The 25057-nt window shown below is 41.8% G+C and overlaps 1 protein-coding gene across 3 annotated transcripts; it reads left to right on the top strand.

The window, feature by feature from the left end:
• Positions 1-401: 401 nt before the first annotated feature.
• Positions 402-22637, top strand: LOC104589081 (uncharacterized). 3 transcript variants are annotated; one of them, XR_733901.3, is made up of 4 exons: positions 529-1334; positions 20619-20890; positions 21525-21706; positions 21785-22637. XR_733901.3 is itself a non-coding variant. In XM_088894223.1 (3 exons), exon 1 carries the CDS (start codon positions 10501-10503, stop codon positions 11728-11730), a length of 1230 nt encoding a protein of 409 aa, XP_088750349.1. In that variant the 5' UTR covers positions 402-10500; the 3' UTR covers positions 11731-20890; positions 21525-21706; positions 21785-22637. The 3 variants fall into 3 exon arrangements, 1 of the variants encoding a protein (XP_088750349.1); XR_002022234.2 differs by having other exon boundaries at positions 529-2354; XM_088894223.1 differs by having other exon boundaries at positions 402-20890.
• The last annotated feature ends 2420 nt before the right edge of the window (positions 22638-25057 follow it).

The following is a 25057-nucleotide window of genomic DNA, read 5'->3' as shown; positions in this document are numbered from 1 at the left end:
TGGCCTCTCTTTCCTCTCTCTTCTTTTCTCCCTATCTCTATCTTCTTATTCTTTCTGATAGTACACTGCCCATAAGCCCTCGTTTGATCCTCAACATGTTGGAATATCCAATGGCCATGTAACAAGTCACATGTTGATGGAAGATGATTATTTTATTGTTATCTCTATGTAATACTTTCACACATAATCATTCATTTTAAATTATTACCTATTTATTTATTTTCTATAAAAAGTAAATTTATTTGAAAATGTTTTTATGCATGAAAATACCAATATTGTTGGATTATTTTGGATCCAAGTTTCAATTCTTATTAAGTCAATGGATATCCATTTAACCTAGTCTAGATGGGATGACTAAGTGGTTATATCCTTGGTGAGGAGACATTTGTCTCAACCGAGAAGGACCTTAAGTTGGTCTTCCCCCAAGACATTCAAATTGGTTAAATTCTCTCCTCAAAACATGGAAAAGAACGACCGAGACATGCATATATGACTATCACAAAGATAGGAAAGTGTGCAAAATCAATATAGTTTGGAAGGTCAAGCAACCTCCAAATTTCGACCCATCCAGATTTGACGGTTTTGTGAAATTGGTGTCTCCAATCCTATATTGTGCAGTTGCTCGTTTTCTCCTTTTATGCAAGTATCAGCCGTCCACCTCTGTATCTATTATTTTGACTGTAGTCACGCCACACTGAATAGTGCCTCACCTTTTAAGCACCGGAGTGAGAAAACAGAGAAAACTAAGCCACTTCGAGGGTTTCCTCTCATCTCTGCATCTCTGCTTCTACTGCGAGAAGGAGAACTAGTACGAGAGTTTCCTCTGATCTCCACAGAAGCCCTGTTCGTTGGCATCTCCCAACTGTTCTTTTTCTTCACCGAGGAGTTATAAAACTCAACTTGAGCCAGGCGATTCCTTCAAAAGGCTGTTCGAAATCGACGCCAGCCTCAGTTCCAACATTGCTGCAACCTCCGAAGCACCTATTCGAATCTATTTTCTCCCATCTCCGAACGAACACAGGCTCCGGCGACTTATTTGACGGCAGACCCTTATTCAAGTTTTCTCAGATACATAAACGAATCTGCTGCTCGAGGAACTGCAGAAGCTTCGTCCTCTTTCGTTTCTTCTTTTTTCTTCAATAAGAAACCATCCTACAAAATCTCCACGGTCATCTCAGAAACTTCAGTCATCTCCACAGCTGCTCAGATCTGAAGTTTGAGGCAAGAAACCCTAAATAAATTTAGGGCTTTTTACTGTTTTCGTTCACCACAAAACAAATTTAGTTAGATAAGGCGGATTCGACCAGGAGCCGAACCCAAGCATTTCAAATCGGGTATTAGAGTTTTATTTATTTATTTATTTCTCTTAATTCATTTTTTTGTTCGTTTTTGCATTCGTTGATTCTTACTATTTACTGTCATTTTTGAGGATATTTTTTTCCGAGGCTCCAAGCCACTTAGAAGGATCATAGGAGCAGTGGGAGCCGGACAGATTAAATCTGATTGCTGATCATAGTACTTCAGCCAAATAACTTGAGCTGGGGATTAGCATTTTTTTTTTGATCTAAGTGCTCTCTCTTCATTTACTTTATTTTTTTCGAGCCTCCGATGTTTGCACTTTATTTATTTTTGGAATACTGTTGTTATTTTGAACAATGTTTGCTACTGCCTTATCGCAAGAACTCAGTAAAACTGAGAAACTGAATAACACCAATTATTCAGGTGATTGCCAAAGAGTTGGCAGCCATTGGAAACCCCATTCCTGAGAAAATTCAGGTCTCCACCATTCTTAATAGCCTCCCATCTTCCTGGAATTCTGTAGTAACAACTTTAAACCTATCTGAAAGAGAAATTAGCATAAAAAACTTGCCTACTTTGCTAGGCTTATAGGATGAAAGGAAGAGGAATATATCCCAACCTTCATCCTTAATGGTTACTCTCAAACATGTTGAAACTTCCCAAATGGCTGAAAAGCCTAAGGGCAAAATTTTCAAAAATAATAATGGGAAGAAATTCAATAAAAAGTTTAAATTCTCAAAAGGATTCAAGAAGACTAAGGGCAAACATTGCTTTAACTGTGGAAAACATGGCTATACAAAATTTAATTGCCCTGAATGCAAGAAGAATAAATCAAATAATGAAAAGGGAAAAACTGAAAAGAAATCCATAGTTTGTGTAGTCTTTGAATCCTATTTTACTGATTCCGATTTTTCTGATTGGTGCATAGATTCTGGTTCCTCTAAGCATATTTGCAAAACTAAAGAGATGTTCCTGTTATTGAAGGAAATGAAGACAGGAGAACACACAACTTTTATTCAAACAACACCTACACTGATGTACTTGGAACCGAAAAAGTGAAGATCCCCATAAATGAGAACACAAATTTAATTCTTAATGATGTATTGTATGCATTTAATTTTAGGAGAAATTTATTGTTTGTACCTCTGTTAGATGAGAAGGGTTTTGATGTATGTTTTAGGGGAGGAAAAGTGACCATAGGAAAGCATGGTAGAGTTTTAATGTTCAGGAATAAGTCTGATGGATTGTATCGTTTGGCTATAAATAAAGTTGATGCTCTTTCTAGTTATGATTGTGTTCATCATGTGGATGAGAATGCATATATTTGGCATATGAGACATTGTCGCATAAACAAAAACAAAATTATGAGAATGAGCTCCAATGGATTAATTCCCAAAATAGAATTAAATTTCGATTATTGTGAACCATGTCTCAGTGGAAAAATGATTAGACTCCCTTTTAAGAAAGGAAAGAAATCAGAGGAATTATTAGCAATAATACACTCTGATGTTTGTGGCCCTTTGAATGTAAAAACCCATAGGGGTATGGAATACTTTGTAACTTTTATAGATGATTTTTCAAGATTTGGTTTTGTTTATCTGATTCAGTGAAAATTAGAAGTGTTAGAGAAATTTAAAGAATATAAAACACTTGTAGAAAACCAATTAGGTAGAAAAATAAAAACTTTTAGGAGTGATAAAGGTGGAGAATATATCTCTAACCTATTTAGTGACTTTTGTACACAAAATGGAATTATACACCAATTAATCATGTCCTTCACGCCACAACAAAATGGAGTGGCTCAATGGAGAAATAGGACTTTGTTGGATATGGTGAGATCTAGGGCTGTTCATAAGAAGGCCCAACCCGACCAAACCGACCAACCCGAACCGTCCCAACCCGAGTCGGCCGGGTTTTCATCAGCACCGGTCGGTTTCGGGTTGGGCAAATTCATAAACCGACCCGACCCGAACCGAATAGGCAACTAATTAGGCAATTACAATTAGAATTAGGTGTCCTTTTTTACTTAGATTAGAATTTAGAAAGTTTCTTGAACTATAAATATTTCAGCCTTCTTTCTATAAAACAGTTTGACTTTCTATTTTATTGATAACTTTTGTCTTACTTGACACTTGTTTTTACATGAAGAATTTATTGATTTTATTCTTTACGTGAATTGAATTCAGATTTATCTTGGACTCTTGAACAACAACTAATTCAGATTTACATGAAGATTTATCTTGGACTCTGAATTGAATTCAGATGGCTGAAATGATGGTCAAATAAATTTCCTTCTAGTTTTAGGCTTCTTTATCCTTTTTATACAGAAGAAAAACTGAAACCGATCCAAACCGACCCAACCCGACTCAAACCGACCAGGTTGGTTTTGCCTATCAGTGGGTCGGTTTCGGTTTCCACCTCAGGTAACCCGACCAGGTCGGGTCGGTTGGGAAAACCCCATTAAACTGACCCAACCCGACTCGTGAACAGCCCTAGTGAGATCAATGTTATCTCACTCAAGTCTAGGAACACACTTTTGGGGAGAAGCCTTAGGTACTGTTGTATATATTCAAAATAAGATTTCAACTAAAGTTAATAGCTTAACACCTCATGAAATGTGGAATGGTAGAAAACCGGACCTAGCTGATATGAAAATTTGGGGGGCTAGTCAACAAAAAGTCGGCCAACAGTAGATGCCATGGCTAGACCACCACACTTGATTGAAAAGTTTGCATCTGTGAAAATAAGTTGTCAATGTTAAAATTAGTTCCATAAAGGAGGCTTTGTATCCCTTACAGAGCAATGGATAGAGGCTTAGTGGAAGGAGGCTTTGTGGAGAAAGCAAAATGGAGGTCAACTTTGAGCATAGAGGCAAAAGATTTTCTCTTTGAAGAAATACGGATCAAAGGAAGAATGGTGATGGAGCGCAATCCGGTCGGTCCTAGCTGTCATCGATCTTGCCTCTGATTGGAGCAAAAGGTGCCTGAAACGGGGAAGAAAGCGAGTCGTCTCCGGGGAGGAACCCGGTGAGAGTGCTCCGAAGCTCAAGTTAGTATTTTCTCAAAGGCAAGATAAAAAACCAGATGGCGCAAAGTTATCACGTACCTCCATTCTTAGGGGGAAGAGGGCCTTTTATAACCACTTCGCGCACTCGCTCCCAAGCTCCTGTTAGGTCGGGTATCATTACCTCTGCACTTCTGCCAGTTCGGGTGTCGTCACCTCTGCTGGGGCAGACAACCGTCACTGCTCTCATTGTCGGAGCCGTCTCTGTAACTGGAGGTGGCGGTGTCTGGTGGCCGTTGAAGTGCGGCTGTCAAGCGTCAGATCCTAAGTCAGTCAGGCGTGCCGCCTCAAGATACAGACTCCTTTGGTGTCAGGTACGGTTGTTCAGTTTGGTGGCCTGGAGACGAAGTGTCGGAGTGGTGTGCGAGGTGAAGTCTTGAGTTCGGATAGAAGTGTGGCCCGAACTGCCCTGGGGTGGGCCAGTTCGGGTTGTTGCCCTTTGCGTTACTCGTAAGGCTCGGGGTCAAAGGGAGAGTTCGGGCTCTTTTTGGGGAGCTCGGACCGCGGGTTCCTCTTCTCGGAGCTCGTGCCTTGAGCGCACTGCCGTGTTGAGCTGTCGCTCTTGCCAGGTCACCCTCGGTTGCTTCCACGTGTTGGGTGGCCAAGAGGTCGGGCCAAATCTCCTTCTAGCAATTGCCCCCCACTCCTCGCGCTAAGGGTCTTGCCCTAGCACGGGGAGTTCGCGAGGTGACGGGTGGATTTGACCCGTACTTCAAACTGGTTGACTGATGGCGTGAAGTGTGCGTACGTCAGGAAATTTCCGGATTCCTCAAGCGTCAAAATGTCAGAAAATGCGTCAATCCGTCTTTAAATGCTGGGAGACGTGACGACGGGCGTTATTTCAAATTCAAAAAACGCGCCACTGCTGCCTTCAATGCTGGGAGACGTGCGCCAGCGCCGCTTCAGTTTCCAAAGATGTGCAGCCAGTCACATCTCGGTCTTAGGAGGCGTGCAGTCAGCTTGATTGTGAGCCGTTGGATTTGCCTCGATCAGAGCCGTCGGTTTTCGGTCACTGTGGGTATAAATAGTGGGGGACCTTCAGTCGCTTTCCATCGCCATTCTCCTGCGTTTGCTTCTTGAGCTCGCGTCCAAGTTTTAGCTCGCGTCAACCTTCCGTAATCCGTTAGCTTTTTCCGGGTGAGTCAGTACTTTCTTCCTGGTTTTTCTTTCCTCCCAATGTCTATCTCGGACAGCTTAGACAACTTGAGGGGGTCAGATGCAGGTTCCACGAACCGAGCTGCGGCGTCCGATAGCCTTAGTGAGCCCGAGGCGGAGCCTGAGGTAGAGCTCGAGGGAGAGCTTGAGGAAGAGTTCGAACCTGTAGGCCGAGTTGCCTCGGGTAGTTTGGCGTCTTCCCGTTGAGGTCGGACGTTAGACAAGTTTGGGTCCTCAACCATGACGCCTGAGGGGCTTTACTCCCTTATCACCCAGTTCAACCTGCCCGGGGAGTATACTTTATACCCTTGGGCGACTTCCCTTGGGAACACGGTCCGGACGAGATCGTGATATTCCGGGAGCAGCTCGTTGCCGGGCTGCGCCTACCTTTCCACCCTCTTATCGTCGAGGTTATGAACCACTTCGGCATCACCGTCGGTCAGCTCCACCTGAACTCTATCCGCAATTTGGTTGGGACTCTCTCCCTCTTTTGCGAACACATTTTGCCTTTAGACCTAGAGATCTTCTCTTCTATTCTCATGCTTAAGAAGCAAGCGTGTCCCCTTCCCGGGTGTAGGCGGGCGTACTACCTGTCTCCTCGCCCGGGGTTCAAGCTTTTACACAATCTTCCCAACAAGGTCTCGACGTGGAAACGGGACTATTTCGTGGTACGAAGTGCAACGGGGTGGCCGTTCCAAACCGGGTGGGGGTTGGCTGCCCCTGACCCCGGTGTTACGCTAGATAGGGAGACGGGGAAGGGCCTCTGGGACTGGTTCCTGCTCGGGCTAAAATGCCACCATTATCTGACGAAGGCCAAGCTCATCTAGGTTGGCCTGAGTTCGGGTAGGTTCTTTTGCTCAGAGGCTTGCCTTTGTTTTTCTTTCCATTCTTTTGTTTTCCTAATGCCGATCTCTTTTTGCAGGTGCGATGGACACAGAAAAGACTCGCGGTGGGAACCTGTTTCATGTCATGAAGAGGAGGAAGCGAATAGCTAAACGGGCTTGTATCGAACCGCCCTGAGATGCGGAGCCCGAGGTGGCCTCTCCAGTACAAGAAGCGGCAGGGGCCTCTTACGCCGAGGCTGAAAGTGTGGTTGGAAGCCTCTTCGGCAGCGCGTCGATGATTATATCCACCTGCTCAGTTTAAAACCCCTTCTGTACGAGCCCACCATCAGTTCGTCAAAACGCGTCGAGGCGATATAATCATCGACGACCTGCTTCTTGGCATCCTCGATGCCCTGAGAGAAGATCTCAGTCTTCTCCCTAATATCCTCTTGAAGGTATTCGACCTGATGCTGCAAGTCCAGCTTCAGGTCCGCCATGTTCTTCACCCTCACTCCTAGGGCCTCGGTGTCTCTCTGAGACCTTGCCAACTTGGCCTGTGCCGCGCGAGAAGCCTCTTCGGCAGCGCGGGAAGCCTCTTCGGCAGCTCGTACCCGCCTCGAGCTCTTTTCCGCTTGGATCGTTAAAGCATGGATGGAGTTCACCTGCCAAAAAGAAAATAACGACAATATTGAAAAAGAGTAATAACAAGAAGGGTAATGACAAGGAGCCCGACAAGAAGTCGCTGACTTACCACCATGGCATAAGAAGCAGCACGCCCAACTATGTGGTTCAAGGGAAGCTCGGTCCACGCCGCGACCTCCTCAGGGTAAACGGTCTCCTTACTTTTTTGAACAGCATGGTTCAGCGACAGCACGCTCTTGAACCCGCCTTGGCCTCCCGAGCCTGAAGGCCCAGCCCGGGTATAAGCAGCCTCAGCGTAAGGAGCCCCCGCATAAGCAGTCTCAGCGTAAGGAGCCCCCGCATAAGCAGCCTCGGCATAAGGGGCCCATGTCGCTTCTTGTACTGGAGGGGCCACCTCGGGCTCCCTGGGCGGCTCCATTGGCGGAGAGCTCGGTACCTCGTGCTCCGCATCTCGGGGCGGTTCGGCACGAGCCCATTTAGCTATTCGCTTCCTTCTCTTCATGACATGAAACAGGTTCCCACCGCGAGTCTTTTCTGCGTCCATCTCACCTGCAAAAAGAGCTCGACATCAGGAAAACGAAAGAATGGAAAGCAAAACAAAGGCATGCCTCTGAGCAAAGGAACCTACCCAAACTCAGGCCAGCCTGGATGAGCTTGGCCTCTGTCACATAATGGTGGCATTTTAGCCCGAGCCGGGCCCAGTCCCAGAGTCCCTTCGCCGTCTCCCTATCTAACATAACACCGGGGTCAGGGGCAGCCAACCCCCACCCGGTTTGGAACGGCGACCCCGTTGCACTTCGTACCACAAAGTAGTCCCGTTTCCACGCTGGGACCTTGTTGGGAAGATCGTGTAAAAGCTTGAACCTCGGGCGAGGAGACAGGTAGTACGCCCGCCTACACCCGGGAAGGGGACTCGCTTGCTTCTTAAGCATGAGAATAGAAGAGAAGATCTCTAGGTCTAAAGGCAGAATGTGTTCGCAAAAGAGGGAGATAGTCCCAACCAAATTGCGGATAGAGTTCGGGTGGAGCTGACCGACGGTGACGCTGAAGTGGTTCATAACCTTGACGATAAGAGGGTGGAAAGGTAGGCGCAGCCCGACGACGAGCTGCTCCTGGAATATCACGATCTCGTTCGGGCCGTGTTCCCAAGGGAAGTCGCCCGAGGGTATAAAGTAAGTATACTCTCCGGGCAGGATGAATTGGGTGATAAGGGAGTAAAGCCCCTCAGGCGTCATGGTTGAGGACCCGAACTTGTCTAACGTCCGACCTCGATAGGAGGAGGACACCAAACTACCCGAGGCGACTCGGCCTACGGGTTCGAACTCTTCCTCAAGCTCTCCCTCGAGCTCTACCTCAGGCTCCGCCTCGGGCTCACTAAGGCTATTGGAGGCCGCAACTTGGTTCGTGGAACCTGCATCTGACCCCCTCAAGCTGTCTAAGCTGTCCGAGCTAGACATCGGGAGGAAAGGAAAGCCAGGAAGAAAGTACTGACTCACCCGGAAAAAGCTAATGGACTACGGAAGGTTGACGCGAGCTAAAACTTGGACGTGAGCTCAAGAAGCAAACGCAGGAGAATGGCGATGGAAAGCGACTGAAGGTCCCCCACTATTTATACCCACAGTGACCGAAAACCGACGACTCTGATCGAGGCAAATCCAACGGCTCACAATCAAGCTGACTGCACGCCTCCTAAGACCGAGATGTGACTGGCCGCACATCTTTGGAAACTGAAGCGGCGCTGGCGCACGTCTCCCAGCATTGAAGGAAGCAGTGGCGCACGTCTCCCAGCATTGAAGGAAGCAGTGGCGCGTTTTTTGAATTTGAAATAACGCCCGCCGTCACGTCTCCCAGCATTTAAAGACGGATTGGCGCGTTTTCTGACTTTTTGGCGCTCGAGGAATCCGGAAATCTCTTGACGTACGCACTTCACGCCATCAGTCAACCGGTTTGAAGTACGGGTCAAATCCACCCGTCACCTTGCGAATTCCCCGCGCTAGGGCAAGACCCTTAGCGCGAGGAGTGGGGGGCAATTGCTGGAGGGAGATTTGGCCCGACCTCTTGGCCACCCAACACGTGGAAGCAACCGATGGTGACATGGTAGGAGTGACAGCTCGGCACGGCAGTGCGCTCAAGGCACGAGCTCCGAGAAGAGGAACCCATGGTCTGAGCTCCCCAAAAAGAGCCCGAACTCTCTCTTTGGCCCCGAGCCTTACGAGGAACGCAAAGGGCAACAACCCGAACTGGCCCACCCCAGGGCAGTTCGGGCCACACTTCTATCCGAACTCAAGACTTCACCTCCCACACCACTCCGACACTTTGTCTCCAGGCCGCCGAACTGAACAACCGTACCTGACACCAAAGGAGTCCGTATCTTGAAGCGACGCACCTGACTGACTTAGTATCTGACGCTTGACAGCCGCACTTCAACGGCCACCTGCCACTGCCACCTCCAGTTACAGAGACGGCTCCGACAAAGAGAGCAGTGGCGGTTGTCTGCCCCAGCAGAGGTGACGACACCCGAACTGGTAGAAGTGCAGAGGTAATGATACCTGACTTGACAGGAGCTTGGGAGTGAGTGCGCGAAGTGGTTATAAAAGGCCCTCTTCCCCCTAAGAATGGAGGTATGTGATAACTTTGCGCCATCTGGTTTTTTATCTTGCCTTTGAGAAAATACTAACTTGAGCTTCGAAGCACTCTCACCGGGTTCCTCCCCGGAGACTACTCGCTTTCTTCCCTGTTTCAGACACCTTTTGCTCTAGTCAGAGGCAAAATCGTTGACAGCTAGGACCGACCGGATTGTGCTCCATCAAATGGGACTGAAAATAAGAGAACAAAAGAGGGCTACGGTTCTTGTGGAAGGCTCAAACATGATTGGTTGGGTGAAGGATTTTGTCTTTGATGCAGCAACTAAAGGGAAACAAACAAAATGGAAAGAAAAGTCCTCAGAATCCGGTAGGAGGTATGCGATGGAGAACAAGGGGAATGCAAAGGGTGCATTCATATCTCTCATTGAATATTTTTCTCAAGGAAGGAAGCAGATGGTTTGCTTCCCTCAAGGGAAGAATGGCAAAGGATGGATAAAGATAGCTTGGATACTAACAAAATTCCTAAATAGAAGGGAATTGGAAAAAAAGAACTATTTGATGAAAGGGAACTAAGACCAGAAACTAGAAGATAGATCATGTATAAGGAAGAGGTACCAGAAAAGAAATTTTTAACCATGGCAAACAATAGGAGGGATTCTTCCTGGATAGCAGATGGAACAGCAGGAAAATGGGAAAGAACACTAGTGGTTGAAGCTGGAGGATTGGTGACAGATTGGTGGAAAGTTGCAAAACTACTGAAGCTCAAACTATAGCTAAGGAGCACCTTCGTCTTAACTCCGTTTGATTCTGCTAAGGCAGTATTGAACCCTCTCGAAAACCAGGTAAATGTTAGAGCATGTTGTATCCAAGATGTTCTAGGGACCTTTTCGGTCTATAAATGGTCTTTTTCTTCAAACTCGAAAGTGTTCTTAATGGAAGATAATGTTATTGTCCGAGTGGTTGGGCTGCCATTCCATCTCTGGAATCAAGAAACTGCAAACTCAATTGCTTTGCTGTGTGGAGCTCGCCTTGATGGTGTCTTTTGGGGAGATCTGCGAAGTGCAGCCATTGTACTGGGTGGAGTAAAACCAGAAGATATACCGAGGAAGGTGACTGTAATTGTGGATGAACTGTTCTTAATTGTTTGGTTAGTGTCCTCCATTGAAGCTAACCTTTGGAGGGAGGCAAGGCAGGAGGAAGACGAAAAGGTGGAGGAAATGGAGTTACGTGGTAGCTTGAAGTTGGTTGGAAAAAAGAGGCAAGGAAGTTTCACTGAAATGGAAACTCTACCTTTAGGCAGTGCAAAAGATTTGGGTCAGAAGACTATTAGGAGACGTGTGACACAAGGTAAAGGTTTGACAACCAATAGAACCTTTGCTCAGGTAGCTGCTTGTGGCACCAAACAAAATATTTTGAATGATTCAAATGAAGGAAGGGCAGAGGTATTGGTAGCCTCAGGAATATGCACGGGAGTCCAACCAGCAGGCCAATCTCTAAATTGTAATTTTGGGCCCAGTAGGCCCGAAAAGTTAAGTGGGCTATGCTTAAAAGACCCAAGAGTGAGGGGGGTGTGTGACAACTTAAAGGAGCACGTGACAGATAGTAAAATCCGTCTACCATCGTCTTCCTCAAGCTCTTTCTCTCGTTCAAACAGTTCAATGAAGGTCTCCAGCTCGTTACAGTGGAGATCCTTGAAGAAGATGCCGCATAAGGAACAGGATCGCCGTAACACCAGGAGTGTGAAGAGCAGTGAGGTTTTTGACTCTGTTTCGGAAAGATTGACAGACGATGAAGAACTTTCTGATTCCGGTTCAGATTTGGAAGAAATCATTAGCTTGGGAAGTATCGACCTCCAAAAGCCAAGAGATATATTGGAAGAGGGTAGCCTAAACACTGAACTGTTATTCCTAGAGGAGGAGACGGATTCACAAAATTCTGGTAATATCAAAACGCAAAGAAGGGTGAGCCTTAGCAGCGGAGAACAGATCTTTCCCAAACTGGGTATGCTATACAAAAGACAGGTCGAGTTGGGAACACTGAAAGAGGTAAGGCAGAGTGCACCCCGGCTAATAAACGAGTGCGTCCCACATGTGCAGCCCTGTCAGGACATCAGGCCAGAGAGACAGGATTCAAACTTGGTTCAAACTTGGAGCCTTACCTAAGGATTCACGCAGAGGGAAAGAGAAGTGAAGTTTCTATGACTGTAGAGGGTGAAGAAGTTTTGGTTGTACCTAGTCCGCTTCCACTACTGAGTCCGGAAAAGGGGAAAGGCCTAGTCATGACTCCAAGAATTGATACCCAACAGCCGGTCCACATGCAACAATCTATGCTAATTCCAGGTAAGCCTGTCCATTTGGTTTTAGATACCAACTTGGGTTCTCTGCCTGTAACAGATGTCCTGAAATCCCGACCAGACCAACCAACTGGTAGCAGGGAAGTGGCGATTGATAATGATGGAGTCCGATTAGAGAAGGGAGTTGGGTTGTTAGAAAGGAAACAAGAGGAGTTAGAATGGATTTGGGAGCAGATTTGTGCCCTGCTGGAGGAATATAAACAGAAGGAGGAAATGATAGAGGTGGCTCCAAAAAACCCTGAATCAGAGGCAAGAACCAATAGATTGGGGCAGGAATTAGGAAATAAAGGGCAGAATAGGAAGTTAGTGGGAAATAAGGGTAGGAAAAAGAAGAAAAAGTCTGAAGTAGAGAGACTAATAATGGACATTGAAGGGGATATCGAGTTCAGTGGCAGAGGGGAAAGAAAGAAGGGTTCTAAATGAAGGAACACTATATTGGAGGGCTAAATTCTTGAGAGGTAATGGAGATAATAAGCTCGAATGTAAGGGGTTTGGGTAGTGCTAGAAAAAGGAGAACGATTAAGGAGCTACTTAGGAGAGAAAGACCTGATGTTGTGATGTTGCAGGAGACAAAATTAGCTGAACTGGATAGAAGGTGAGTTAGGGAGATCTGGAAAATAAGAGGGGTAAGATGGTGCTCAGCTCCGTCGTGGGGAGTCTCAGGGGGAATAGTAACTTTGTGGAGGGAGGACTTCGGAGAACCAGTAGAGGAGCTAATAGGAAACTTCATTGTATCCCTAAAATTCAGAATGGTGGAAGATGGATTTACTTGGTCCAAATAATCACAGAGAGAGGAATGAGTTATGGGAGGAGCTTCATGTAATTCAAGGTTTGTGGGAAGGTCTTTGGTGTTTGGGGGGTGATTTTAATGCAATAAGATGCACAAATGAGTCAAATAATCCTAGTTAGGCCATTACAACTAGTATGAGGAAGTTCAATGATTTCATAAATTTCTGTGAGTTACGGGTGCTTCCTTTACTACAGGCTACCTACACTTGGTCCAACTTCCAAGAAAACCCAACCTGCTCAAAGCTTGACAGATTCCTATTTAATGAGGGTTGGGAGAGCCATTGGAGAGATTTGGTGGCTAAGGCCCTACCTAGGATAACCTCTGATCACTACCCTATAGAAGTAGGACAAGAACCTCTTGGTAATGGACCTAGACCATTTAGGTTTGAAAATATGTGGCTGACACACCCGGACTTCTTGCCTAAGGTTAAGGAATGGTGGAGTGAAGAGATGATAGAAGTGAAATGGGATGGGGTTAGATTCCACAAAAAATTAAAAAGGTTGAGAGGCAAAATAAAAGAATGGAATAAGGTTCAATTTGGAAGAGTGGAGGAGGTAAAAGCTAGATTATTGGTTCAGATTGAGGAGTTAGATGCAAAAGAATCCCAAGGGATGATGGATGAGCAAGACAGAGAAATGAGGAGGAAACTGAAAAAGGAATTAGAGGAGACTTTGTTGAGGGAGATCTCTTGGAGACAAAAATCCAGACATAAGTGGATCAAGGAAGGGGATGGGAATACCAAATTCTTTCATGCTTTGGCTAATGGGAGGAGGAAAAATTTGATACTAAAGCTTGAGGTTGATGGTGTGGATATAACCTCTTGGCGACTGGAGTAGGAGAGGGAAAGATTGAAGCAACAGAGGGAGGTAATATATTCTATCTTCTTTCATTTGACTTAGGTTTTTCTTTCTCTTACTTTATTATTTATCTTTCATGGCGACTGGAACAATATACGGAAATAAGATTTTGAGGAAAATCGACGAAAAAGGAGAGGAAGTCAAAGAATCAGTTGAAGAAACTGAGAAAAATCAATATGTTGCGTGAAAAACGTCTATAAAAGAAATGGACCACATTGAAAACAAAATAAAGGATGAAAACGTGGATTTGTTGAGAGAAACAAGGGAAGTGAAGAGAGAAATAGGGGAAATGAAGAGAGAAATGAAAGATTTTGCAAGAGAAATGATTGAAGAGATGAAAGAGATGAGGAAGACGACAGTGAAAACGACGGTCACCACATTTGTTTCATATACTGCAGTGGTTGTAGTTGGAGTTGCAGTTTTATACCAGAAAAAGTTTTAGTGAGATCCTGATGTGAAGAACTTTACTTCACTCAATAATTTTCTACCTGGTATGATGCTTCCATTTATTGAACTTTTGTTGTATCTCTTGCTTTCTCTTGTTAGAGATAGAGAAAAGTATGACTTGAGATGGGGAACAATGCCACATTTTTAATATAACATTAATTTGATTAACTTCTGTTCATTACTGTTGGTATTTTTTTTTCCAGTTAAATAGATTGGGAGAGAACAAGGGGAAAGAAATACAGTTTCTTTTAAGTTCCAAAATTCTAATAAAATGAGTGGTTACTTGGACTCTTAAAAGAAACCAGATTTCAGTGTTAAAACATTTCAGAACGTTAAAAATTCAGTGATAGACAGGATAAGTGTATTTTGCTCGATTGACTCCTCAATTGGAAGATTTTAATGTTCCGAAATGTTTGTCATTGAATACTTAAAATCATGGTTTTTAAAACCAAACCGGTGACCGAACTGGTCAGGGGTCCAGTTACCGGGTTGAACGGTCTGACTGTTCGAACCGAATACTTGGCCCATTCTGACAAAAAAATAAAAAAATTCGAAAACATAAAAAACGGTCATAACCATTCGAATGGTTAATCGCCCGGTTTAGCGGTTCGCTGACCAAAATCAACGGTTTTGGGGGGAAATCTGGTTTTAGGGAAAATGGAACCGGTCACCCCAGTTTTTCCGGTCTGACAATTTGGTCCGGTCTGGTTTTGAAAACCATGCTTAAAATCTTCCAATTGGGGAGTCAATCGAGTAAAGTACACTTATCTTGTTTGTCACTGAATTCTAAACGTTCCGAAATGTTTGAACATTGAAATCTGGTTTTTCTTAAGAGTCTAAGTCACGATTCATTTTAATAGAATTTTGAGACTTATAAGGAAACGATCTTTCTTTCCCCTTGTTCTCACTCAATATATTTAACTGAAAAAAACACCAATAGTAATGAACAAAAGTTAATCAAATTAATGTTATATTAAAAAATGTGACATTGTTCTCCATCTCAAGTCATATTTTTTCTCTATCTCTAACAAAAGGAAGCAAGAGATATACAACAAAAGTTCAATAAATGGGTGCATCATACTAGGTAGAAAATTATCGAGTGAAGTAAAGTTCTCTACATCAGGATCTCACAAAAACTTTTTCTGGTATAAAATTGCAACTCCAACTACAACCACTGTAATATATGAAACAAATGTGGTGACCGTCGTTTTCACCACCGTCTTCCTCATCTCATCTCTTCAAGCATTTCTCTCGTCAAATCCTTCATTTCTCTCTTCATTTCTCCTATGTATCTTCACTTTCCTTATTGCTCTCAGCAAATCTGCATTTTCATCATTTATTTTGTTTTCGATGTAGTTCATTTCTTTCATAGATGTTTTTCACGCAGCATATTGTTTCTTCTCAGTTTCTTCAATTGATTCTTTGACTTCCTTTCCTTTTTCGTCGATTTTCCTCGAGATCTTATTTCCATATGCTGCTCCAGTCGCCAAGAAAGATAAACGATAAAGTAAGAGAAAGAAAACTTAAGTCAAACGAAAGAAGATAGAATATATTATCTCCCTTTGTTGCTCCAGTCGCTCCCTTTCCTATTCCAGTTGCCATGAAAAAAAAAACGTAAGAGAAAGAAAAGCTTAATCAAACGAAAGAAAAAAATGTAAGAGAAAGAAGAGCTTAATCAAACGAAAGAAGATAGGGTAGACATAATAGACAGACTCATTTTATAAGTAGTTGTTGGCTCCTGTCTAAAGACGGTTCGGTCTGTTTTATTTAGTTTTGCCAACCGAATCGATGCTACCAATTTGTCTATTTTATTAATTGAGACCGACTGAGATGCATATCAAACCAATGTTATAAAAAATGACCCAAAACTGGAACCGTGCTGATGAAAACCGACCCGATATATCGGTTTATGAATTTGCCCAACCCGAAACCGATCGGTGCTGATGAAAACCCGACCGACTCGGGTTGGGTCGGGTTGGGCCTTCTTATGAATGGCCCTAATCAATATAATAGTAGAATAATAATAGGGATTCGTAACTAGCGAAACAAAGCATATTAAATAATGCGAATCTTGGCAAAAATAGCAACATAACTAAGAGGAAAAACGGTATGTCAGGAGAAGTTTCTTAGCTTCCTCGTTCAAATCGACTTCAAATATGGGGAAACCACATAGTGCGAATGAGGCAGTAGCATCATCAGTAACACAAGAAAGAAAAAAAAAGAAATAATCAGTTATTCCCAAAAATTTATGAACCAATACAATATTTCATGATGAATTCGAACAACAATAAAATAAATCAAAACAAGGAGAAAACGATGGGATTGTGGATTGGCGTCGACCTCTCAAAAATTAGATTTTTCAATGCCTCACCTTCGATTCCGGCAACCAGTTGTTACTGATTGGCCGATGGCAAAATGGTGCAGAAAACAAAGAAAAAAAAGAAAACTAACAAAGGAAGATTTAGGAGTAAGAGGACCTACCTGACTGCATTTTGGCCTGCGATGAACGCTGTAACATGGACCGAGATCGTGTAGCTCCTAAACTCTGACGAAAAGTTTGGCGAAAAAATAGCTTACGGGTGAATGTTTTAGTTACAAGTTAAGACTCAGAGACTTTACTAACTTAGCAAAGATGTACTAGTTGAATGTTTTAGCTACAAGTTAAAATGGGGTAGTTTCTTTTATATTGTCAGGTATCAAAGAAAGTTTGGAATTCGGAATTCATAAAGGAGTTTCCGTAATTGACTTGGAATTCAAAAGGCAATGGTCTTTGGCAGTTGGATCATTATTTAACAAAGGCAAGAGACATCCTGAACATGATGAATGTAAACCTAGTCTTGATTCCCAAGGAGTTCAGTTGGTCTCAATTCTTGTCTAGAAGAACTGATGAAAGTGTTAGATGTTAAATCCAATGATGTCCGAGTTGTGGGACTTGTTGGAATGGGTGGGATTGGCAAGACAACTCTTGCCAAGGCCGTTTTTAATAAAATGGTCTCTCAATTTAAGCATCACAGCTTCATTTTTAACATCAAAGAAACTTCAAGGAAAGGGTGCAATTGAGTTTCACTCCTTTATGAATTCCGAATTCCAAACTTTCTTTGATACCTGACAATATAAAAGAAGCTGCCCCATTTGAACTTGTAGCTAAAACATTCAACCTGTACATCTTTGCTAAGTTAGTGAAGTCTCTGAGTTTTAACTTGTAGCTAAAACATTCACCCGTAAGCTATTTTTTCGCCAAACTCTTCGTCGGAGTTTAGGAGCTACACGATCTCGGTCCATGTTGCAACGTTCATCTCAGGCCAAAATGCAGTCAGGAGGTCCTCTTACTCCTAAATCTTCCTTTGTTAGTTTTCTTTTTTTTTTCTTTGTTTTTCTGCACCATTTTGCCATCAGACAATCAATAACAACTGGTTGTCGGAATCGGAAGTGAGGCATCAAAAATCTAATTTTTGAGAGGTCGACGCCAATCCACCGTCCCGTCGTTTTTTCCTTGTTTTGATTTATTTTATTGTTGTTGGAATTCATCATGAAATATTGTATTGGTTCATAAATTTTTGGGAATAACTGATTATTTCTTTTTTTCTTTTATTTCTTGCGTTACTGATGATGCTACTGCCTCATTCGCACTATGTGGTTTCCCCATATTTGAAGTCGATTTGAACGAGGAAGCTAAGAAGCTTCTCCTGACATACCACCGTTTTTCCTCTTAGTTATTTTTCTATTTTTGCCAAGATTTGCATTATTTAATATGCTTTGTTTCGCTAGTTACGAATCCCTATTGATATTCTACTATTATATTGATTGTGTGTGCTGATTTAACATCTAACCATTCTCCCTCTTGAAACTAAAATTGAAGTAAAAGATGTTGAATTATTGGGTACTAGGGAGATGTGGTCGGAGGTGGCTATCGGGTTCAGGTTCTCACTCATCGGAGGGTCATTCATGATCTTTTTCCCTATTAATGCATTACCTGTGGATGATGTCAGTAAATGTATCAATGTTATCAAACAAAAAATTCATGAAAGGCCTGATCTTGTTGTTCTGGACAATGTTGATGATGTGAGAGAACTTGAGGCTTTAGCTGGTGGGAGAGAGTGGTTTTGTGATGGAAGTAGGATTATTATAACCACAAGACATAGACAGTTATTAAAGGACATTGTAAATATAACCTATGATGTTAAAGAATTGAATGAGAGTGAGTCTCTCAAACTCTTCAGTTACCATGCCTTTGGGAGGGAGAAGCCTCCGGAAACTTTCATGTGTTTTACTAAGGAAATTGCATTACACACGGGAGGATACATTACAGAAGTTGAGAAAGATTCTTCCAGATGACCTCCATAATTTGTTAAAGATCAGTTATGATGCATTTGATGAAGAGAATAAACGGATGTTCATTGACATTGCATGTTTCTTTTCTAGCATGGACATGAGCAGAGAAAGTGCTATTAATATATTTAAGGGCTGTGGTTTCCATGCTGAGACAGCAATGACAGAACTTGCAATGCAGAGAAAGTGCTATTGATTTAAGATAGAGAAGATTTAAATGATATCAGAAAGAAAGTGAACTAGAAGTTAGGTTAATCCAATGTCTCCAAGGCAAACCAACAAGTTTTGACCCCAGAAGTTTGGCTGCAAGAAAAGTGATTACAACATCAATGTTTCTGTGAACTAAAAATTCAATAATGAACTTTTATCTATTTTTATTCTTTAGACTAGTTAACTATATTCTCAGGCAATTATTTTTGATGATTAACATCAATTATATTAATAAGATATAAGAACCCGAGTCTGTCCGGAATGGACAGAAGGAGGGGAAGTACAAAGATAACACAAATCTGAACACACACAAATATATACATAAGACAGATTACAAAGGGATCCCTGGCCCAGGCCAACCCCATTCACACCAGCTCAAGTTAAACTTTCAATTAGGGATTGGGTTCAGCATCAATGAATTGATAATAAATTTTGGCCTTGGGGGTCCTTGTTTGTTTTCCTGTGAATGTCTATGTGCATTGGTCCTTCATCGTTGACCTGCCTAAAATTCTACTGCTCATATATGGTTTTCATTTTCGTTTTCCATGTTGGGAGATCATAACATGTATATTTCATGCAACAAGAAATAAATCTGTAAAAGTTAGGATAGGTTATATGGAAAAAGGAGGGGGGGGGAGTAAGCAAGAGTATGTAGCAGAAAACAGACATTTTTTAACCAGATAACAGACAAACTTTACTGGGTTTATCACTTCACACGACCAGAGAGAGAGAGAGAGAGAGAGGGAAGGAGAGAAGAATTTAATGAAGCCCTGGAGATATGACAGATTGAGAACAAATACTTCTTTGAATTTATACCAATACTTTTGTGTGTAGTCTTTCCTTAGATCCTCAAACTCTTTGGAATTGGTTTTCATGCAGACATGAGAAAACAGGATTGTGCATCTATATAGAAGTATGTAATTGAACTTTATAAATCATTTCTCAACTACTTGAGGTCAGGAGCAATTAATCCTGTTTTGCCATTCCATTCCATCAAGTTCTTGTCTCGGTTAACCTATGGGTCCTCAGATGTTTCCTCAGTACATCAACCCACAAGTGTTTTAGTCTCCTCCAACCTCTCCTTTAGAGTCTCTAGTTACATGGGGTCCTTTTACTGCTGTTTGTAGGTTGATGGCAGAATATGCATCTTATGCTCAAATTACTCGTGAGGTGATACAATGCCTCTCCTGCTTCTTTAACCCTCAAGTTGTATCGGGTCTTCGTACTGCTGTTTGAAGGTCAATAGTAGAATATGTTTCCTATGCTCAATTTACTAATGAGGTGACACAGTGCTCTCGAGATTCACCAATGCTACAACAGCTCTCTCTAAACACAATCCAGGAAATAGTACTCCCCCCAGTGGGATTCCCCACCATTTGAGCAGGTCAACAGTGAATTGGCTGCAAAATTGAATGAAAATCTGTCATAATCTCCCGGGCTTGTTTCAGTATCATCTAGTTTCAGTCAAAGTGATGTTTTCAATAGCATCTCAGAAAACTACGTGGATACATCTGTAAACAATCCTATCAATGAAGACAGGTAAATCATATAGGTACAATGATAGACATAATGAAAGCTGTTGGATTGTAACATGAATTAATTTATGAGATTTTACAAATATTAACAGAAATTATAATTTGAGTTTGATGCAACTTGAAACTTGAAACTTTACAACAGGGATACTGGAAAAAAGTAGAGGATTTGGATTTGTCACAATGAGCAACATTGAAGATGCTAACAGAGTCTTTGAAAATATTGATGGAAGTGTAAAAACTCTCTCTCTATGATAATTCTCATCTTCCATTCATTAAGGCTATATCATCTGTTAAAAACTAAATAGATGTTTTCAGATAAATTTCCATATCAACTTTTATTTGAAGCTTTCAGATAAACACGTTTATCATGTGATACCTCTAGTGACTTCTATATGTATATGAAATGCTTATTGATCAAGTATATAGATTTCATTTGTTTCTAGGATGTTTATTTGTTTAGTGCTCCTTTCTTTCCAAATTCTAAGTTCCTAGACTGAAAATGCAACCAGAATAAAATATTTGATTTCAGGAATACTGTGGGCAGACACTGAGAGTGAACTTCTCGGACAAACCAAGGCCTAGAGAACCTTTGTATCCTGAAGGTGAATACAAGCTTTTTGTTGGGAACTTATCATGGTCAGTCACATCGGAAAGTTTGACAAGTGTTCCAAGAATATGGAAATGTGGTTGGAGCAAGGGTTCCCGTATGATGGAGAGACAGGTAGATCTTGTGGTTATGGCTTTGTATACTACTAATCAAAGCCAGGGATGGAAGCTGCGCTTGAATATCTTAATGGAGTGGTACTCTCTCTCTCTCTCTAAAACACAAACACACACATCCGGACAGAATCTTTGCTTTGGTTCTCCTATTATTTCTTTGTAGAATTTACTTTTATCATGGGCTTGTAGGAGCTGGAAGGGCAAGCAATGCGTATTAGCCTAGCACAGGGCAAGCTATCTTGAATGGAAAAGCATGCTATAGATTTGGAAATGATCAATCCCTTTTCATTTCTTGCTTTCCATAATGCATTTCCACAATTACCTTGCAGCTTGTATAAGTTAGAAGCTTTCCTTGTAGAAAATTTATTAGTAATTTTCAGTAATGATCAAAGTGGTTTTACATAGCCAAATCATAGATTTGCTGATAAAAATCACTAAGCTTCCTAGACGAATAAAAATATACTAGTTTCTTTCTTTTACTTGTGAATTTTTTGGGCCTGAATCCTTTAATGATTTCAAAATTTCAATTTTATTCCCTTTGTTTGCATCTAATACACAAAAGGAATGTTGTAAAGGTGATGCCAAATTACTAACTGACAGGCAGGTTACTAATGCATGCTCATATGCTACATGTGTGTATTTCCCAAGAATATATGGAGGAAGAAGGGAAGTTCTTGTACATAGGTAAGCTTAATTTTCTCTGTGGTTCTTGCAGGAGCTTTTGATGGTGTCCTTGAGCTTCTTGTTCGTGCTGGGAGAAGTCTCCCTGAAGCTATCATGATGATGATACCTGAAGCATGGGAAAACGACCAGAATATGGATCCAGATAGAACTACCTTGTATGAATACTTCTCAGCTCTTATGGAGCCATGGGATGGACCTGCGCCCTTATTTCATGTAAGAGATGTTACGAGATTTGGTACTACATAAATTTCCTTCTCAACTTGTGCTATAACCTATGTTGAAAATTTGTAGTTACTGATGGCCGCTATCTGGGAGCCACATTGGATTGCAATGGACTGCGTACTGGTTGCTATTATATTACACACAGTGGGAGAGTTATCATGGCAAGTGAAGTTGGTGTTGTAGACATCCCCCTTGAAGATGTCTGCAAGAAGGGAAGGCTAAACCCTGGAATGATGCTTTTAGTAGATTTTGAAAAACATATCGTTGTAGATGATGCAACTCTGAAGAAGCAGTATTCCCTAGTAAGGCCGTATGGGGAATGGCTGAGAAGTGTTTGAAGCCTTGGGCCTTTCATCTGAGGTGATCCAGATGTGTTTCAAAGGGACTCCAAGTAGAGTTAAAGGTGCAACATTTGAAATGCTTGCTCTGGATTATGCTCTCCAATTACATGAGATGGCATTTCCTACTCAAGCTATGCCTCCTGGAAGTGCAGAGGCTGTTGCGCTGCCTAATCCTGGAGATTACCTGGAGAAAAGGTGGAGAAATTCATTTTAATGATCCTCTTGCTAAGGCAAAGCTGCGAGAGGTTGCTAGATCAAAGTTGCAGTTAAGATCTGAACTTATTCAAACTTAGTTCTTTACACCTGGTTCATCTTTGCATCCATTTGAGAGAGGATTCAATCAAGGAACATAAAGCTAGGCAACCACTTAGATAACTTTGAGAGGAGGAAACCAACCACAAGTGTTTTGAGTTTTGAGAATGGATGATGAAATTTGTATTAGAGATTAATGTATCAATTTGAAACTAAGATATATATTAATTTGTAAATCAAATGTATTAATTTTTTTGGTAGAAAAATATTTTGAATGTAAAATGGATCTTTTAAATTGCATTTATATTGATTTTTGTATTTCATTCTAATTTAGATGAATGTATACAAAACAAGTTATTTGAAACAAAGCATTAATAATTTAAAAAGAAATTATGGATTATGTAAAAAAAATGATTTAAAGAAGGCCATGGCTGCTGCCAAAATAAAGTTTAGAGCAGCAGCCGAATCAGTATCAGTGGCAGTCATGGCTACTTTTAGCGGCAGTCGATTCAGTATTAGCGGCGGTCACGACTACCGCTAAAAGTACTTTTAGTGGCTATCGATTCAGTATTAGCGGCAGTCGCAACTACCGCTAAAAGTATTTTTACCGTCTGTTATATATTTATACCAGCAGCCGAGAAACTTGTTGCAAGAACGTCTAGTGACAGAGTTCTTTTAGCAGCAGATTGCTGACTGTCGCTAAAAGTCATTTTTCATGTAGTGATAAGACATGGACAGATATTAAAGGACATCGTAAATATAACCTATGCTGTTAAAGAATTGAATGAGAGTGAGTCACTCAAACTCCAGTTACCATGCCTTTGGGAGGGAGAAGCCTCCGGAAACTTTCACGTGTTTTATTAAGGAAATTGCATTACACACGGGAGGATTACCATTGGCATTAGAAGTTTTTGGTTCTCTTTTGCTTGGTTAGAAACTAATAGAGTACTGGGAAGATACATTGCAGAAGTTGAGAAAGATTCTTCCAGATGACCTCCATAATTTGTTAAAGAAAAGTTATGATGCATTGGATGAAGAGAATAAACGGATATTCCTTGACATGTTTCTTTTCTAGCATGGACATGAGCAGAGAAAGTGCTATTGATATATTTAAGGGCTGTGGTTTCCATGCTGAGATAGCAATGACAACTTGCAATGCAGAGAAAGTGCTATTGATTTAAGATAGAGAAGATTTAAATGATATCAGAAAGAAAGTGAACTAGAAGTTAGGTTAATCCAATGTCTCCAAGGCAAACCAACAAGTTTTGACCCCAGAAGTTTGGCTGCAAGAAAAGTGATTACAACATCAATGTTTCTGTAAACTAAAAATTCACTAATGAACTTTTATCTATTTTTATTCTTTAGACTAGTTAACTATATTCTCAGACAATTATTTTTGATATTTAACATTAATTATATCAATAAGATAAAGGAAGTACAAAGATAACACAAATCTGAACACAAACAAAGATATACATAAGACAGATTACAAAGGGATCCCTGGCCCAGGCCAACCCCATTCACACCAGCTCAAGTTAAACTATCAGTTAAGGAGTTGGCTGATCTTGTGATCCACTTGAATGAGCAGTTCAGGTTTCTTCCCTAATTTCTGGCCTCCCTAACAAAAACTCTATACTGCAGGCTGGATCAACATCATTGTTGAGCCAAGAAATAACCACTTTACAATCGTTTTCCATGATGACCTCCCTCCATTTCTGCAAAGTCAACAGTTTAATCCCTCGAATTACTGCTAACAGTTCAGCCTTCAGAGAAATACCAAAGCCAACTAAACCATAAAGGTTAGTTTAATGGATCCAGTATCATCACTTGCCACAACACCAATCCTGGATTCACCAGGGTTTCCTAGACAACAATCATCAAAATTTAACTTGAGATTGCCTGCTTGTGGAGGCTGCCAGCATATAATCATCCGTGGACAGTGTGGGCTTTCCCATTGGCAATCCTGCAATAATCTACCATCCTCTTAACAGGTCATCCACATTAAATGCTTAACATACTAGCACCCCAATCATATTATTATTTTAAGGGAAGATGAAGAGCAAGGGAAGATTGGAAGTGGTTATTGGAGCAAAGCTTCTGGACTGGATGCTGATTCTACCAGAATTGGATGTGGTTGGAACCTTTACAAAAGCAGACAAAAGTATTTGGCCTGTATATGTAAAGGCTTTTGATTTGGGTCAAAGTTCATTTTATTTGAGGATTAGGGATCAGAGATCAATTAGACAACTGGTGGTAAGATTAGAAGCCAACTGTGGCAAGTATTGTCAAGAAGCACAGATTGATCCACTCAACCAAGGTCATGCCAAAGTAAGACAAATGGGAAAATGGTAGAAAGTTTCAGCAAGCCAACTGTTTCCCTTCTTTGTAATGCTAGTGATGAGACTAGCATTACAAGACTTTATCATTGATGGCATCATTTAAGGCTGGCAATGGGGGCTTTATCCTCCACATATAAGGCTGCAGTCAAGGCTAGCTGGACATTTACAGCACAATTTATAAAGCTGAACTTTGATGGATGAAACAAGGGTAACCCTGGTCAGTGAGCAAGGGCTGAACCTATTAAAGGATTTAAATTTCACACATCTGATAATTTAAGGGGATTCCAAAGTGGTTGTGGGCTGGCTGCAAAATGGGGACAAGGTTCTGTGGCTATTTAGTAATGTTATCAAGGAGATAAAAGAATTAATGTATAATTAGTTCAGTTGGGTTCATAGCCATTCCTTCATTC

The sequence above is a fragment of the Nelumbo nucifera genome, chromosome 1, assembly GCF_055504915.1.
Source record: "Nelumbo nucifera cultivar China Antique chromosome 1, China Antique-T2T, whole genome shotgun sequence".
NCBI classification, from domain to species: domain Eukaryota; kingdom Viridiplantae; phylum Streptophyta; class Magnoliopsida; order Proteales; family Nelumbonaceae; genus Nelumbo; species Nelumbo nucifera.
Note: the sequence above shows the minus strand (reverse complement) of the source record. Positions and strands in the feature narration are given on the sequence as shown.

What these genes read in the sequence shown, in the direction of transcription:
- LOC104589081 (XM_088894223.1), top strand. Translation starts at nt 10,501, where the DNA reads ATGGAAGATAATGTTATTGTCCGAGTGGTTGGGCTGCCATTCCATCTC.